The sequence below is a fragment of the Odocoileus virginianus genome, chromosome 17 (assembly GCF_023699985.2).
Source record: "Odocoileus virginianus isolate 20LAN1187 ecotype Illinois chromosome 17, Ovbor_1.2, whole genome shotgun sequence".
NCBI lineage: Eukaryota > Metazoa > Chordata > Mammalia > Artiodactyla > Cervidae > Odocoileus > Odocoileus virginianus.
This window is the reverse complement of record NC_069690.1, coordinates 26,321,560-26,335,890: the sequence shown is the minus strand read 5'-3', so window position 1 is coordinate 26,335,890 and position 14,331 is coordinate 26,321,560. Positions and strand designations below refer to the sequence as shown.

The window sequence follows — 14,331 nt, the reverse complement described above, 5'->3', positions numbered from 1 at the left end:
CTCATCATGGCCCTGCTGTACAATCCCACAACCTTAGGGTTTTTTTTTTTTTTTACCATCAGAGAGATCATACCATGATAATCATTGTGCAAGTAATTTTCCACCTACTAGCAATATATCATGGATGTTTTTTCTGTGTCAGCATTTGAGGATTGAATTTGTTACCAGCTACATTATTTTTCTCAGTCGGATTGTTTCCTAAATTTCTAAAAGTATTTTCCTATTATAAGCAATATTGCCTAGAACATCTTGTAAACATTAGATTTTGAAGTTTGAGACTTCCAAGAGTTCTCCTCCAAAGCTACACTGTCAACTCTTTCACCAGGGCCCTGTGGCTTCACACCCGTGACCCTTGACCTCTCACACCCACCCACACCTTTGGTTCCTTGCCTTTACTTTTTATGTCCCACAACCCTTGTGTCTGCACTGTCTCATTATCCTCCTTCTGTGCTAATGTCTTATAGTGTTGCATCTGTTTCTACCTCTAGCTACCCAGGGCTTTATCCTTCTCTATCCTTAAAACTCAACATTCAAAAAATTATTATCATGGTCCCATCACTTCATGACAAATAGATGGAGGGAAAGTGAAAACAGTGACAGATTTTATTTTCTTGGGCTCCAAAATCACTGTGGACAGTGATTGCAGCCACGAAATTAAAAGATGCTTGCTCCTTGGAAGAAAAGCTATGACGAATCTAGACAGTGTATTCAAAGGTCCGTATAGTCAAAGCTATGGTTTTTCCAGTAGTCATGTACGGATGTGAGAGCTGGACTATAAGGAAGGCTGAGTGCCAAAGAATTGATGCTTTTGAGTTGTTATGCTGAAAAAGACTCTTGAGAGTCCCTTGGACAGCAAGGAGATCAAACCAGTCAATTCTAAAGGAAATCAACCCTGAATATTCATTGGAGGGACTGATGCTGAAGCTGAAACTCCAGTACTTTGGACACCTGATAAGAAGAACTGACTCACTGGAAAAAACCCTGATGCTGGGAAAGATTGAGGGCAGGAGGAGAAGAGGGAGACAGAGGATGAGATGGTTGGATGGCATCACTGACTCAATGGACTTGAGTTTCAGCAAACTCCAGGAGATAGTGAAGGACAGGGAATCCTGGTGTGCTGCAGTCCATGGGGTCACAAAGAGTCGGACATGAGTGAGTGACTGAACAACGACAATCTCTGGTGACTCACTCCACCCTATTTTGGAACACTAGACAAGGAGTGGCAGGAGGTAAGCTGGACTCTCCCCCAGCTTTTGGGACCTTCCACCCTACAATTCTTCCTCTTTTCCCTTTCCATGACTCCCACCTTCCAGAAATTCATGGTCTAGTTGAGAAGACACACAGGTAAATGAAAAAGGACACTGGAGGGTTTTAGGAATCATGTGTGTATTCCTCCATTCAACACCTCCTGAACACCTACAGTGTGGGAAGCAGTTATGAACCCTGTCCTTGAGAGCTTACAGTCTAGTGACAGAGGGAAGGACAGGGCTCAGGAGTTCTGAAACATGCCTCCACGGTAGCCTCAAGGGCAAGTGAAGGATGGAGGAGGCATGCCAGCTTCATCTTGGACGTCCCTCCTACATCACTCCTGTCACAGTCCATTGGCCAGAATCGGTCATGTGACTACAACCTAACTGAAAGGTAGGCTGGGAAACGCTGGGAAGTAGCTGAGATATTTGTTGAGCACAGATTCTCCCTCATGGAATTTGAATATTGAGCCAAGGACAAAAAGTAGGAGGAGCTTGCCTGAGGACAATGTGGCAGGGCCTGAGGACAATGTCTGCTGGTTCTTGTGCCCAGAGTTTCCAGTTTTGGTCCTTCCTGACTGAGTTTAACTCCTACTGTGTTTAACCCATTCTTCAGTCCCTCAAAACACTCAGTTTCTTTTTCACAAATTCCTTTATTGCTTGAGTTTGCAGGAATTGTTTTAAACAAAAGAAGCTTGACAGCTGTATCTCTGAATCATTTGGGGCTGCACTGAATCTCAATAAAGAATGAACAGTTCCAGTGCTGTGAGTTGCATTCCCCTTTCTGAAGCATTGTTCTATTTATTTCAGTGTCCATGTTTGTGCAATTATTCAAATATATATTGTATCTGTCTACAGTGTTTTATAAAAATCAGTGAAACTGAAAAAACCAGAGCTCTATTGCCTACACTATGAGACAGGGATGGAAATCATCAGGTGAATTCAAGGGGACACATTTTTGGCCTTAACGGATGTTCACTGAGTCAGAACAAGAAAAAAGAAAAACAGAAGAATGTATATGAAATGTTAGAATTCTGTCATTGAAGATTGAATCTAGAAGGCAATGTATGATGAATTATATATCGCTTAAGTCTCCAGAAGTGGAAACTGTTTTATAATACGCAAGGCTTTTGTCCAACTTTGGGGCATGTTTTTTCAGAAAGTGGATGTTGGCTCTGCCTGCTTGTCCTGGGCAATATGTCCTCCTGCCTTGCTTCCTGTGGCTCCTTCTCAGTGGGTTGTTCATTTTAAAGCTGTGACCACAGGTCACTATCATCTTCTCTGGCAGTTTTCAGGCGGATAGTCTAGAGGAGGGCTGGCCTTGAGTCAGGTGACCATTAGGTCCAGTCAGCTGTGGTCAGTGGGACCAGGGGCAGGACTGTGTTCCCCCCATAGTACCCTTCCAGGGGGCTGCAGGTGTGCAGGCACTTTGAGGCTTAGAATCTTCAAAAGGCATAGTGGTGCCGTCCAATGAGGTTCTGTTCTCTGGGGTTTTATGTTTTTGCTTTGTTTCTGTTTCGCCATATGTGTGTTGGGGGGTGAGTTATACCAGGCTGGGGTGTCCCAGGAGAGGCATGGGGGGCCTGATTTTCTGGGGAGTCCTTTTCTCTAGGCGGCAGGTAGCCTAGAGCAATGCCCCATGGAGCCCTGTTCCCCAGGGCAGTTAGATGGAGACACTATTCTCAATGAGGGGAGGGTCCAGGTAGGGGTAGGGTAGCGCCAGGCTGCGGTTTCGCTCTTGGATGTCTCGTGAGATCTCAGCGAGGCGGCTCTGGAAGGCAGCGATGCTCCGGCGTGGGGCCTCCTCAATGAAGTGCTCATCTGGGTAGGTGCCCAGGGGCCGCTGGGAACCAAACACAAGGGTGGGTGAAGGGGCTGCTATGCAGCTGCGACCCGCCTTAGCCATCTACCCCAGGGGACCTGAAGCAGCCTCTGATTGAGCCACCTTCCCCTAAACAGTGACGATAACCGTGGGCAGCTCTGAGGATGAAGGGCCCGGCCACCCTGGAATGTATCACACGTTTCCCTTGCAGTGAAGGGTGACTGCATCATCTCATTTGGCCCTCCGTGTGAGATGTCCAGTGACCATGTGTCCCCCTGGGAAGGCTCCGTGGGGTGTGTGACGGTAGAGTGGGATCTGGGTCAGGAAGGGTAAACAGCATTGCCTCCCTTACCCCAGGGCTGGCCCAGCCAGGTTCCCAGCACCACACTCACTCGGTCTCCAGGCTCCTTGCTCAGCAGCCAGAGGGCAGTGACCACATCACACGTGGCATTGACTGGTGGGAGAGTGGCTAAGAACCCCTCCAGCCTGGCCTGGCCTTTGGAGGTGGGCGGTGGCAGCTGCATGGTGGGTGGCAGGTTGGGCATCCAGGCACCAAAGTCATACTGACAGGCAAGAGGGCAGAGTGAGGTGAGGAGCCCATCCTCCTCTCCAATCCTGCCCCCAACATTGACCCTTCTCACCTGCCCCGCACTGACAGCCGAATGCTTGGCTGAACAGTTGAATATCACCATGGTGACGTACTGTATCAGGGCTTCCCGCGTCCCCAGCGTGGAGGGTAGACCTGCAGGGAGAGCTGGGCTGGGAATGGGGCTATAAGGATCCTGAGGACAATGCTGCAGAGGTCTGAGGGTGTGACCTAAGAACCGAGGACCCCCTACCTGAGCTCTCCCGGCCTAGGAAGCCCTCGGAGAAGATCTCCCACACCCAGGCCTGGAGTTCACTGTCATCGCGGACAGACTCATCACTCGGGTAGTAGATGTCAATCATTTCGGAGACAAAGCTGCAAGGTACATGGGGTTGCTGTCCCAGCTGTCAACCCCAACCCTCTCTGAGAAGTGCCCCTGCCCAGTCCTGGTGCTGTTAATGTCCATCCCTCCTCCTGGTGGGCGCCTCCGTGGGCCTTCCTTCTTCCTCCCTGCCCCCAAGGCTGAAGCTCTCTGGGGCTGAATCCCTTACCGCTCCACTGCACCCCAGATCTGCATCCCATCATCCCGGTAGTAGTAGTCTGGGATGTCTTCAACTCCTCGGGCCCGGATATCATCAGGCAGACACAGGGCAGAATAGTTCAGCTGTTCCATGTTCTTCTGTATCAGCTCAGAGAAGCCTCCAATGCCAAGGCCTGTGGACTTGGAGATTGGACTTCTGGTTACCACAGCCCTTGTCCCAGAAGCAGGAGGTAATACTGTTTGGGGAGACAGGGCCACTCCCACCCCAGGATCTCAGAGTCTTCATACTGAAGGACTACCCCACCCCCATTCTCCCTAAAGCAGTCCTTACCCTGTCCACCACCTGCCCAGGGGCGATGAGCCGTTCTCGGCCCAGCGTGTTGATATGCAAGGTATACCGAGTGTGAGGGATCAGCAGCTGTAAGGGTCAGAGAAGAGAGCTGGGTAAAGCCTAAATAGCTCTGATCCCACGCCTTGCTTCACAGAGGCACCCAGCCCTGTAAATCACTCATGGAAAGAGATGACAGCAACAAGAGAGGCTGCCTGGGACAGAGATCAGGGGCTCCAGGACCAGTGATGGGGGCTGAGGTCCACCAGCATCCTTTTCTGTGACCTTGACCATTTGTATTCCTCTCTTTGGGTATCAGATCACTGGGCAAATGAGAGGGCTCATCTGGATGAGCTCTGTGAATCCCTCCAGCTCCAGCATCCTGTGATTTTCTGACCCCTGGGTAGGCAAAGCACCATGAATTGGGCCTGGCAATGTGGAACCATCCCCTAGAGCCCACCACTGAGTACCAGGCCCTGGGAACTGCTGATTGTCAGAAAGAATCAGCCTGGTTTGAAAAGGACAGGGTAGAGCCTGCATCCAGGATCTAGGAGGCTGTCTAAGGAAGAATCAGAAAGTCTCAGCAGCTGTGGACTCATCACACTGACAGAGGGGATGCTCCAGGCCCCTGGAGGGGATGAATCTGGGCCATCTGATGGCTTAGCAAAGCCCACCTTAGAGACATGGGCCTCTCTCTCATGGCTTCCCATCAATCTGCAGAAAACCTGCTGGCCATGTTCTCACTTTGGCATCTGTCTACCCCAGGTCTCTCCTTCCCTAGGAGCTGGGCTCCTGGGACAGCTGTTGGATTGAGCTCTCCTAGAAGGGAATCTCTCTGGGGTACAATCTGCTGTCACATGTGGTCCTTCCTCTATCCCCAGCCCCATCATCTCACCCCAGCTTAGGGCTCGCCAGAAAGCAGCCCCTTGGGGCAGTTGTGCAGGAAGTTGCTACTGAGGCAGGATGGGGGCTTAGCATCCTGGCCTGGGAGGACAGGGCCATGTGGTGACAGGCTGCATGGATGAGGCACCCCGAGGGGCAGGCCCAGGTGCGGGGACGTGCAGACTTAGGGCACAGTCTGGGCCATCTTGCTGAGCCACTGACCTTGAAGAGGGGGTGGCAGTGGGGCAGCTGGCGCAGCGTAGCTAGGGCGAAGACCTCGGGCACCAGGTGTGCCTGTAACAGGTGTGTGAGGGCCTCGTGGATAGAGAACTCGGCATTGCGCACCCACGTCTTGGCCAGCAACCAGTCCCACTTGTCATCACTGGGCAGAAAGATGGGGCTGTTGGGCCCAGGGGTCTGGCTGAGCTGTAGGATGGGCCGGTGGGGAGAGGCAGCCTTGAGTGTCTGCCCACCTCTCAGACCACTCCCCACCCCTGCCCTGCCACCCACTGGCTGCTGACCTGGATGGCGAGCGGCAGCAGGGGCCCATGGCCGGGGTGCTGGTATAGCAGGGTCATTGGGGCTGTGGAGAACTGAGGCCTCCCATTGATGACATTGGTGCGGACACCAGCAAGGAGGCCGTAATCCACCAGGAACAGAGACCCCTTCTGCAGGAGAGAGCAGGGGAGCCTGGGCTGCCATCTGGCTTTCTGCAGGTGGGGAGTATGGGAATGCGGGAGAGGATGCAGGACTAGGAGTAGAGTGTACACAGGAGAGGGTGTTCTTGGCACGCCATGCACCGTAGGTCCTTAACCAATGTGAGTATGGTTCCTTTTCGGTAGGGGATGGGCCTGAAGGACTGAGATGGGGGTGTGCAGGGCCAGGACCCCCTGCCCCTCACCTCCAGCTCGGCCTGCAGGCTTGTTCCAGGGCCCAACACTGGGGCCACCATGGCATCGGTGACAGGGAAGTTCTTGGGGAGGTAGTGACAGCGTCGGATCAGGACGGGGTTGAGGCCATTCAGGAACTGGTAGGCAAAGAAGGCATCCTCCTGCCAGTGCTCAAACACGTATTCTGTGGGGAGGGGCAGGGGAGATGGGACTGGTCACCCCAGGCCCCAGGGGACTGCCCCTGGGCACCATGGTGGAGCTTCTCTTGGGTCCGTCCTGTGTGCCCCTCTCTTCTCGCTCTGTACCTTTCTCCGGGTGACCTCCTCTGATCCCTTGGCTTCAGTTCACCCAAGCAGCATATCTTAGACCCCAGCCCACCTGGCCTACCATCTCCCTGCCATCCCCACCTCTGTGACTCAAACACAGCACATCTGAGGCTGAACATGGGTTCCGGCTCCAGCCCGGGCCCCACCCCATTGCCTGGCTTCCCAGGAATGGCACCTCCATCCACCAGATCACCTGGGGCAGAGCAGCTCCCCCCATCCTCCTCCCATGAAGTCCCGTTCATTCTCCACCCTCAGTAGCTCCTGGTCCTCCCAGCCATTCCGTGTCATCACTGCCTTGCTGAGGTTTCCATCTTCTGCTGACCACAACCAAAGCCTCATGTCCCGTCCTGCTTCCACTGCTGTCCAGACAGCCCACCCCCTATGGAACAACTGGCCACAGCATTCCCCAACAGGCAGCTGGTTGAAACTTCCCACTGCATATGGGAAAGGTCCGAGCTCCTACCATGGCCTCCACAGTTCTGCACAGCTGGGGGCCCAGACACCTCCCCTGCTTCGCCTCCTATCTTTCTGCCCTGGATCAATACTCTTTGGCCACAGCAGCAGCTTCTGCCCCTAGGAGGTCTCTGCTCCTTCCATTTTCAGGGCCTTCACCTGCATCACCCCCCGAACCTGAAGCACCCTCTGTTTCCCCCACACCACGCCCAGAACTGTTGACACCTACGCAACTTTGAGGTCTCAAGTTTTGACTCAGCCTAAAGTCACCTCTGTGGGTCACTCCCTAGCTGGACCAAGCCAGCTGCTCCTTACACACTCTCACTGGAGCCGCGATGTGCAGGCTTCACAAGTGAACCTCTTGATTTACTTTTGAGCCTACTTTGCCTTTTGCCTGCTCAACTGGAAGCTCTGGGGGGACAAGAACTGTGTCCACAGCCCCTAAGACACTGTCTGGTGTGTAGTAGCCAACAAGTGTCTGATGGATTAAAAGGCATTAGAAGGTCAGAGATGCCCCCAGTACACATTTTCTTTTGTGTCTAGGGAGAAAGTAAGGCTCAGTGAGGATCACACAATGGACTGGGGCTTGGTTTTCTGACACTCCTGATAGGGAGAGCTGATGCCCCAGGGAAGAGGTCTGCAGCCCTCACCCACAGCTGGAGTCTTCCGGAAGTTGAACACCCGTCTCATTTCCTTCAGACTCTTCCAGAGTCCCTTGCGGTCCAGCAGCCCTTTGAGTTTCAGCTCAGCCAGCCTGCCAGAAGATTTGAGGGGTGGGGTGGGGGAGGCAAGAGGCCCTGGGAGACCCTCTCCTGTTGGCTAGGCTTATCCTTCCTGGGATTCCAAACTAGCTTCTGGGGCGCAAGGCAGTCACGGCCCCAAGGCTGCCATCACCCTGTAGGGATAGGTGGTGAGTAGAGGCCTTGCCCTGGGGGAGGGGGGTCATGTGACCCATATTCCTGATGGTGGGGAGGGCAGAAGGCAGGGGTCCTAGGGCATCTGAGACCCATGGACAGGAGAGGGGGTTTGTCCTCACGCAGAGCCGCCCCGCAGGTAGAAGGTGGTGTTCTTGGCCACAGAGTATTTGATGTTGAGGTTCAGGTTTTTTACAGTCTCCTTGTTGAGGCACCGAGGCCAGCCTGGGATGTAAGTCTTCCAGCTGGAGGGAAGAGCCAGAAGGCAGTCAGCAAAAAGCCTCAGGGAACCCACTGACGAGAGATAGGGGGTGGCAGACTCTTCAAGGCCCTGGTCAGGGCCAGCCCCTTTCCACAAGCAGGAGTCTTTCTGGGCTCTGCCTTTGCCCTCCATCCTCAAGGCTGCAGGGGGAGCTGCCATGTTCCCTGGAAGACTCCTCCCCTGATCCATTCATTGGTCCAGGGTTGGGCACCTGGCCAGAGAGGGGCCAATCAGAATCCTTCCTGGGGAACTGGCCATTGGGGCTGGATCTGGGGACATCTCTCTCTCTGGCTATCTGGGTTATAACATGTAAACATCAGGACTGCTAGTTACAGCCATTTCCCATTATGTGGCCTGGGAACAAAGAAAGCTGTTCTGCAGAGAGAAAAGTGAAGGAAAGAGAAGCATTTGGGGGCTCCAGAGACAGGGAAGAGAGTCACCTTGTTTCTGGCCCCTGAGATTTGGCTACGCTTCCAGCCCTCACTTCTGTGAATATCTCTGCGACCTGTTGACACATTCCTTTTTTTTTCTCTGTCTGCTAGTTGGAGTCTGTTTTTGTTTTTGCAAAACTCCCGACCAACAGAGATGCATTGCAGAGGGGACACTGTCCTGAAGGTGGGAGTGTGTGAAGGCATCAGTTGCGTTTGGCACGCATCCCATGGAGAGACACTTCAGCCTCTGTAGCTTAAGGGAGCCTAGAAGTTTCCTCTGGTCTGGCCTAAAGCATCTCTAAATCCCTTTATCCAGCAGCAACACAGCCTGAGATCTCTGGGTGAAATGGTAAAATCATGACCGTGCAAAGCTGAGTTGACCCCAGCCAGTCGTCCTTTCATTCCTTCCCTTGTTCATTCTTTAGTTCATTCAATCATTGCCTTGGGTTCGAACAGGCACCCTCAAAGAACAATTTGCAATTAAAGTACACTGCCACCAAGTGGTGGCCAAACCCTGCTTTTCAAACTTCAATGTACAAAAATTTAATTCGCCCAGGGAATTAAAATGCAGATTCTCATTTAGTAGGTCTGGGATGGGTGGGCCCAAGACCCTGTATTTCTAAAGAGCTCCCAGGTGATGCTGATTCTGTGGATCTGAGACCTTGCTCTGAGTATTGAAGGTGTAGCCACCGGGAGCAGAGGTAACCAAGGGACATTATGAACAACAGTCTATACATTTGTGCAGGGCTTAGCAGCTGATAAGCTGCATTCATTACCATTTTCTCATTTGTTCTTCCTAAAATCACAGATCAGACTGGTATTCTCAGCTTCTTTTGCAGGAGAAAATAAGGATTAAAAAAGTTAAAGAATTTGCCTAACCTTTCACATCTTCTGCCCTGCACCGAGGTTGGCCCTGCATCTCCTGACTCCTGTGTCTTTGTTTTGCCAAGAAAGGAAGAAAGCACTTCTTCACTCCATGGACACAGCTGTCTCCATCTGTTCCCTCAGCTGGGGCCGTTGCTGGCAGATTGGGCCTCATGGTTTTCTCAGGGATATAATTCACAACACATGTGGAAGTACCAGGAGCCAAATGAGCCTGCAGCTGCTGTGCCCCCAGAGACCTGAAGCAAAAGCCTGCAGCCCGGGCTTCAGACACAGCCCAGTTGGCCAGATCACGACCTTTTGAAAACCTGCTCCTGAGTGGGGTCCCTGGCTTTCTGCCTCAGGAGACCCCAGAGGCCCCAGTCCCTTCTGCAGCCCTCCACCTTCTGCCAGGGGGCCCTCTAGGACTCAGCTATCCCAGCTGACCTTCTACAACGTTGAGCCCAGAGCAGAGAAAGAGCCCCCTCCCACCCCTTGCCCACCCTGAAGGATGAGTTTCCTGGGGGTTGGGGTGGCATATTTCTGGTTCTGCCCCTACTTCCAGGACACGGAACATGTTAATGTTTGAAAAAGCCCCAGGGGAAGAAAGGTGTCAGCAAGATTAAGGCATTGAGAGCAGTAGGTTTTCAAGGTTTAGTGGGCATGAATCACCTGGAAATCTCCTTAATACAATATTGTTGGCAACAAAGATTTACTATATCACACAAAGAATTATGCCCGGAACCTTGTAATAACCTGTGTGCCTGTGTGTGTTTAGTCATTCAGTCGTGTCCAACTCTTTGTGACCCTATAGACTGTAGCCCGCCAGGCTCCTCTGTCCATGGGATTCTCCAGGCAAGAATACTGGAGGTTACCTTTCCCTTCTTCAGGGGATCTTCCCAACTTGGGATCGACCCCGGGTCTCCCGCACTGCGGGCAGATTCTTTACCATCTGAGCCATCTGGGAAGTCCTGTAATAACCTATAGTGGAATATAATCTAGAAACAACCTGAATCACTATGCTATATACCCAAAACTAATATAATATTATACATCAACCATACTTTCATGAAAACACACCAGTATTGCTGCCCTTCCCCCCATATCTGATTCGGGAGGTCTGAGGAGGTTCTAAGTATCTGCATTTTTAGGAGTTTCCTGGTGATGCTGTGATCCGAAAGGACAGAGGACCAGATGGAGACTTCCTACCACACCATCAGCAGCGGGAAAGGGCTGACCCTGGTCCGGGTAGGCAACCTATCTCCACCCCCTCTCCATACAGAAGCCCCCTCCTCACCGGTAGGCCTCCCGCCTGGCCTGCAGCTCCTCCCTGCGCTGTTGCTGGAGCGTGGGGTGGTGGTCTTCCCATGAGATCTTCGCTGTGGGAGGAGAGGAGCAGGTGAGGAGGGCAGAGAAACCCCCCTGACCCCTGGCCTCAGCTACTCCCCCCGCCACTTGATCTACCCCTTGCCAGGTCCCTTGCCCGCAGAAGGATGGCTTCTCCCACGCTAGACTGCCACCTCCCCCTCCCCTCAACCTCCTCTCCCCCCGCCCCCCGCTCAACCCCGTGCCCCTGTCCCTCCGCCTTGGCGACTCCAGTTCATCTCTCCGATCCTCCCTTGCCCTTTTCCCCAACACACCAGCCCCCTCCTCTTTCCTGTGTGCCCCTCACCTGTCCCCTCCCGCAGCAGCAGGCTCCCCTCGCCCTCCAGCCACTGGTAGCAGGGGAAGCAGAGCGGCGCGGCCCCCTGCGGCGGCGTGAGCTGGACCCAGCGGCAGAACCAGGCGTCCCCGGCCGAGGGCGCGAGGGGCCGGGATCGCGCTAGGGGCGCCTTGTGGACGCGCACCAGCAGCACCTGGCCCACGTCCTGGGGGGGCGTCACCTCGAAGTCCTCCTCCTGTGGGGAAGAGACGTTTTAGTATCCTAGAGGGTCGTCCCTCCTGCTCCCTCCTCCGCCCGCACCCCTACCTCCCAAGCACTCACGGCGCCCGCGTTAAACTCTTTGCCGAGATGGTCCAGGGGCAGTGGGGGGGTCTCTCCTCGGGTCCCCACGATGCTGACAGACATTTTGTCCCACGTGCCGGCCCCGAAGGCCTCTCCGGTGGATACCCTCACCCTGAACTTGGCCATGGTGACAGCCGGAGTCTGGCTCTCTCCTGCTGGTCGGACTGCAGAGCCCAGTCGCTCACCCCCAGGGATACGCACCTCCGCACCCTGGCCAGGCAACTCTGAGTTCCTGTGGGTCCTATCACCTCCTCAAAAAGCAACCCCGGGCTCAGGGCAGAGAGGGCGGGGCTGAGAGGCAGGGCGAGAGGCAAGCTGTGTGGGCTGGTCTGCCCTGGGACGTGTAGGGACTGAGGTTTGCAGGGCAGGGCCGGAAGGAATTGGGATCCAGTGCAGCTCGGGTTTATTTGTCCGCCTCTTTGTTTCTTTGTCTTCTTAGCCTTGAAAATCTATGCAGAGAAATTCCCTGGTGATCCAGTGGTTAAGACTGGCACTTCCAATGCAGGGTACACGGGTTCTATCCCTGATCAGCAAACTAAGATCCTGTATGTGGGGCAACAGGCCAGGAAAAAAAAAAAAAATCCATTTTTCTGCCATTTTAATGGAGCTTGGGGGAGGGGGCAAAAGCCAATGTTTGTTTTATCCAGAATAACTTAGAAGATCAACCTACTGCATTTCCCCATGCCTAAATCCCCACTAGTTCTATCCATTGTTCCCCATTCTGTTACCTTTTGATGTTTTCTGTATATTTCTGCTGAAGCAGGAGGAACCTTGAAGCAGGAAACAGTTATATTCTCTTAGCTCTGGGAAATTTGGTGGGGAATCAGAAGAAGGTTGAGCTAGAACCAAATGATGTGGTCTCCTGTAAAATGTTTGCATTCATTTTATTTTCCTGTATGCATCTTACTTGGTTTCCTAAACTTGCAAAATTACAAAAAGTTAAGACAGTAGAAACAAGGAGGAGGAATTTTTTTAAATAAATTTTTTCTTTTAAGGGGTAGGAAGAGAAATAGGGCAATATCAGAGGATATGGCATGGAAGGAGAGCCGCTTTCAAGATGACCAACTCTTCTTACAAATGACTCTCAGTATTGAAGAAAGGCAATGCCAAAGAATGCTCAAACTATGGCACAATTGCACTCATCTCACACGCTAGTAAAGTAGTGCTCAAATTTCTCCAAGTCAGGATTCAACAATACGTGAACCGTGAACTTCCAGATATTCAAGCTGGATTTAGAAAAGGCAGAGAAACCAGAGATCAAATTGCCAACATCCGTTGGATCATCAAAAATCAAGAGAGTTCCAGAAAAGCATCTACTTCTGCTTTATTGACTATGCCAAAGCCTTGACTGTGTGGATGAAAACAAACTGTGGAAAACTCTTCAAGAGATGGGAATACCAGACCACCTGACCTGCCTCCTGAGAAATCTGTATGCAGGTCAGGAAGCAACAGTTAGAACTGGACATGGAACAACAGGCTGGTTCCAAATCAGGAAAGGAGTACATCAAGCCTGTATATTGTCACCCTACTTATTGAACTAATATGCAGAGTACATCATGAGAAATGCTGGGCTGGATGCAGCACAAGCTGGAATCAAGATTGCCAGGAAAAATATCAATAACCTCAGATACGCAGATGACACCACCCTTATGGCAGAAAGTGAAGAGGAACTAAAGAGCCTCTTGGTGAAAGTGAAAGAGGAGAGTGAAAAAATTGGCTTAAAACTCAACATTCAGAAAACTAAGATCATGGCATCCAGTCCCATCACTTCATGGAAACTAGATGGAGAAACAGTGGAAACAGTGGCAGACTTTATTTTCTTGGGGTCCAAAATCACTGCAGATGGTGACTGCAGCCATGAAATTAAGACACTTGCTTCTTGGAAGAAAAGCTATGACCAACCTAGACAGCATATTAAAAAGAAGAGACATTACTTTGTCAACAAAGGTCCATCTAGTCAAAGCTATGGTTTTTCCAGTAGTCATGTATGGATGTGAGAGTTGGACTATAAAGAAAGCTGAGCACTGAAGAATTGATGCTTTTGAACTATGGTGTTGGAGAAGACTCTTGAGAGTCCCTTGGACTACAAGGAGATCCAACCAGTCCATCCTAAAGGAAATCAGTCCTGAATATTCATTGGAAGGACTGATGTTGAAGCTGAAACTCCAATACTTTGGCCACCTGATGAGAAGAACTGACTCATTGGAAAAGACCCTGATGCTGGGAAAGATTGAGGGCAGGAGGAGAAGGGGACGACAGATGATGAGATGGTCGGATGACATCACTGACGCCATGGACTCACAAACTCACGGATGGCATCACAAACTCATTGACATGAGTTTGAATAAACTCCGGGAGTTGGTGATGGATAGGGAGGCCTGGCGTGCTGCAGTCCGTTGGGTTGCAAAATGTCAGACACGACTGAGCACCTGAACTGAACTGAACTGATCGGCTTCACACACTAGAACTACTAGGGGCCTTGGAAAAAGCAAGGCTCTGGCCTCTCCCCATGGTGTGGTATGCTGTCAATCTTGAGAAGAACTGCCACCAAGGCATGTTTGTGTTGTTGGGAATGAGGCAAGGACATTGATGCAGAGGAGAAGTGCTAATCTCAGAATTAAAATCCTGGACAAGAGAAAGAAGCAGGATCCAGAGCACAAGTGGGGACAGGACCCCAGCCTCTTATAGATACATAAAGCCAGAGATTAACAGGTTCAACAACAGAAAATTCTAACCATAACTGACTTTGGCAATTCACTTGGCTACTGTAACTGAAGTATCCA

General features: G+C 51.9%; 1 protein-coding gene across 1 annotated transcript; it reads right to left on the bottom strand.

Moving 5' to 3' along the window:
• Nucleotides 1-1,880: 1,880 nt before the first annotated feature.
• LOC110121792 (polyunsaturated fatty acid lipoxygenase ALOX15B-like) lies at nucleotides 1,881-11,823 on the bottom strand. Its single transcript, XM_020869088.2, has 14 exons — nucleotides 11,528-11,823; nucleotides 11,216-11,441; nucleotides 10,841-10,922; nucleotides 8,112-8,234; nucleotides 7,726-7,829; nucleotides 6,308-6,480; nucleotides 5,928-6,074; nucleotides 5,629-5,832; nucleotides 4,528-4,614; nucleotides 4,207-4,376; nucleotides 3,909-4,030; nucleotides 3,711-3,811; nucleotides 3,462-3,632; nucleotides 1,881-3,090 (listed from the first exon to the last, which is right to left on the bottom strand). The coding sequence occupies exons 1-14, from the start codon at nucleotides 11,672-11,674 to the stop codon at nucleotides 2,911-2,913; spliced, it is 2,037 nt and encodes a 678-aa protein (XP_020724747.2). The 5' UTR covers nucleotides 11,675-11,823; the 3' UTR covers nucleotides 1,881-2,910.
• Nucleotides 11,824-14,331: the final 2,508 nt, after the last annotated feature.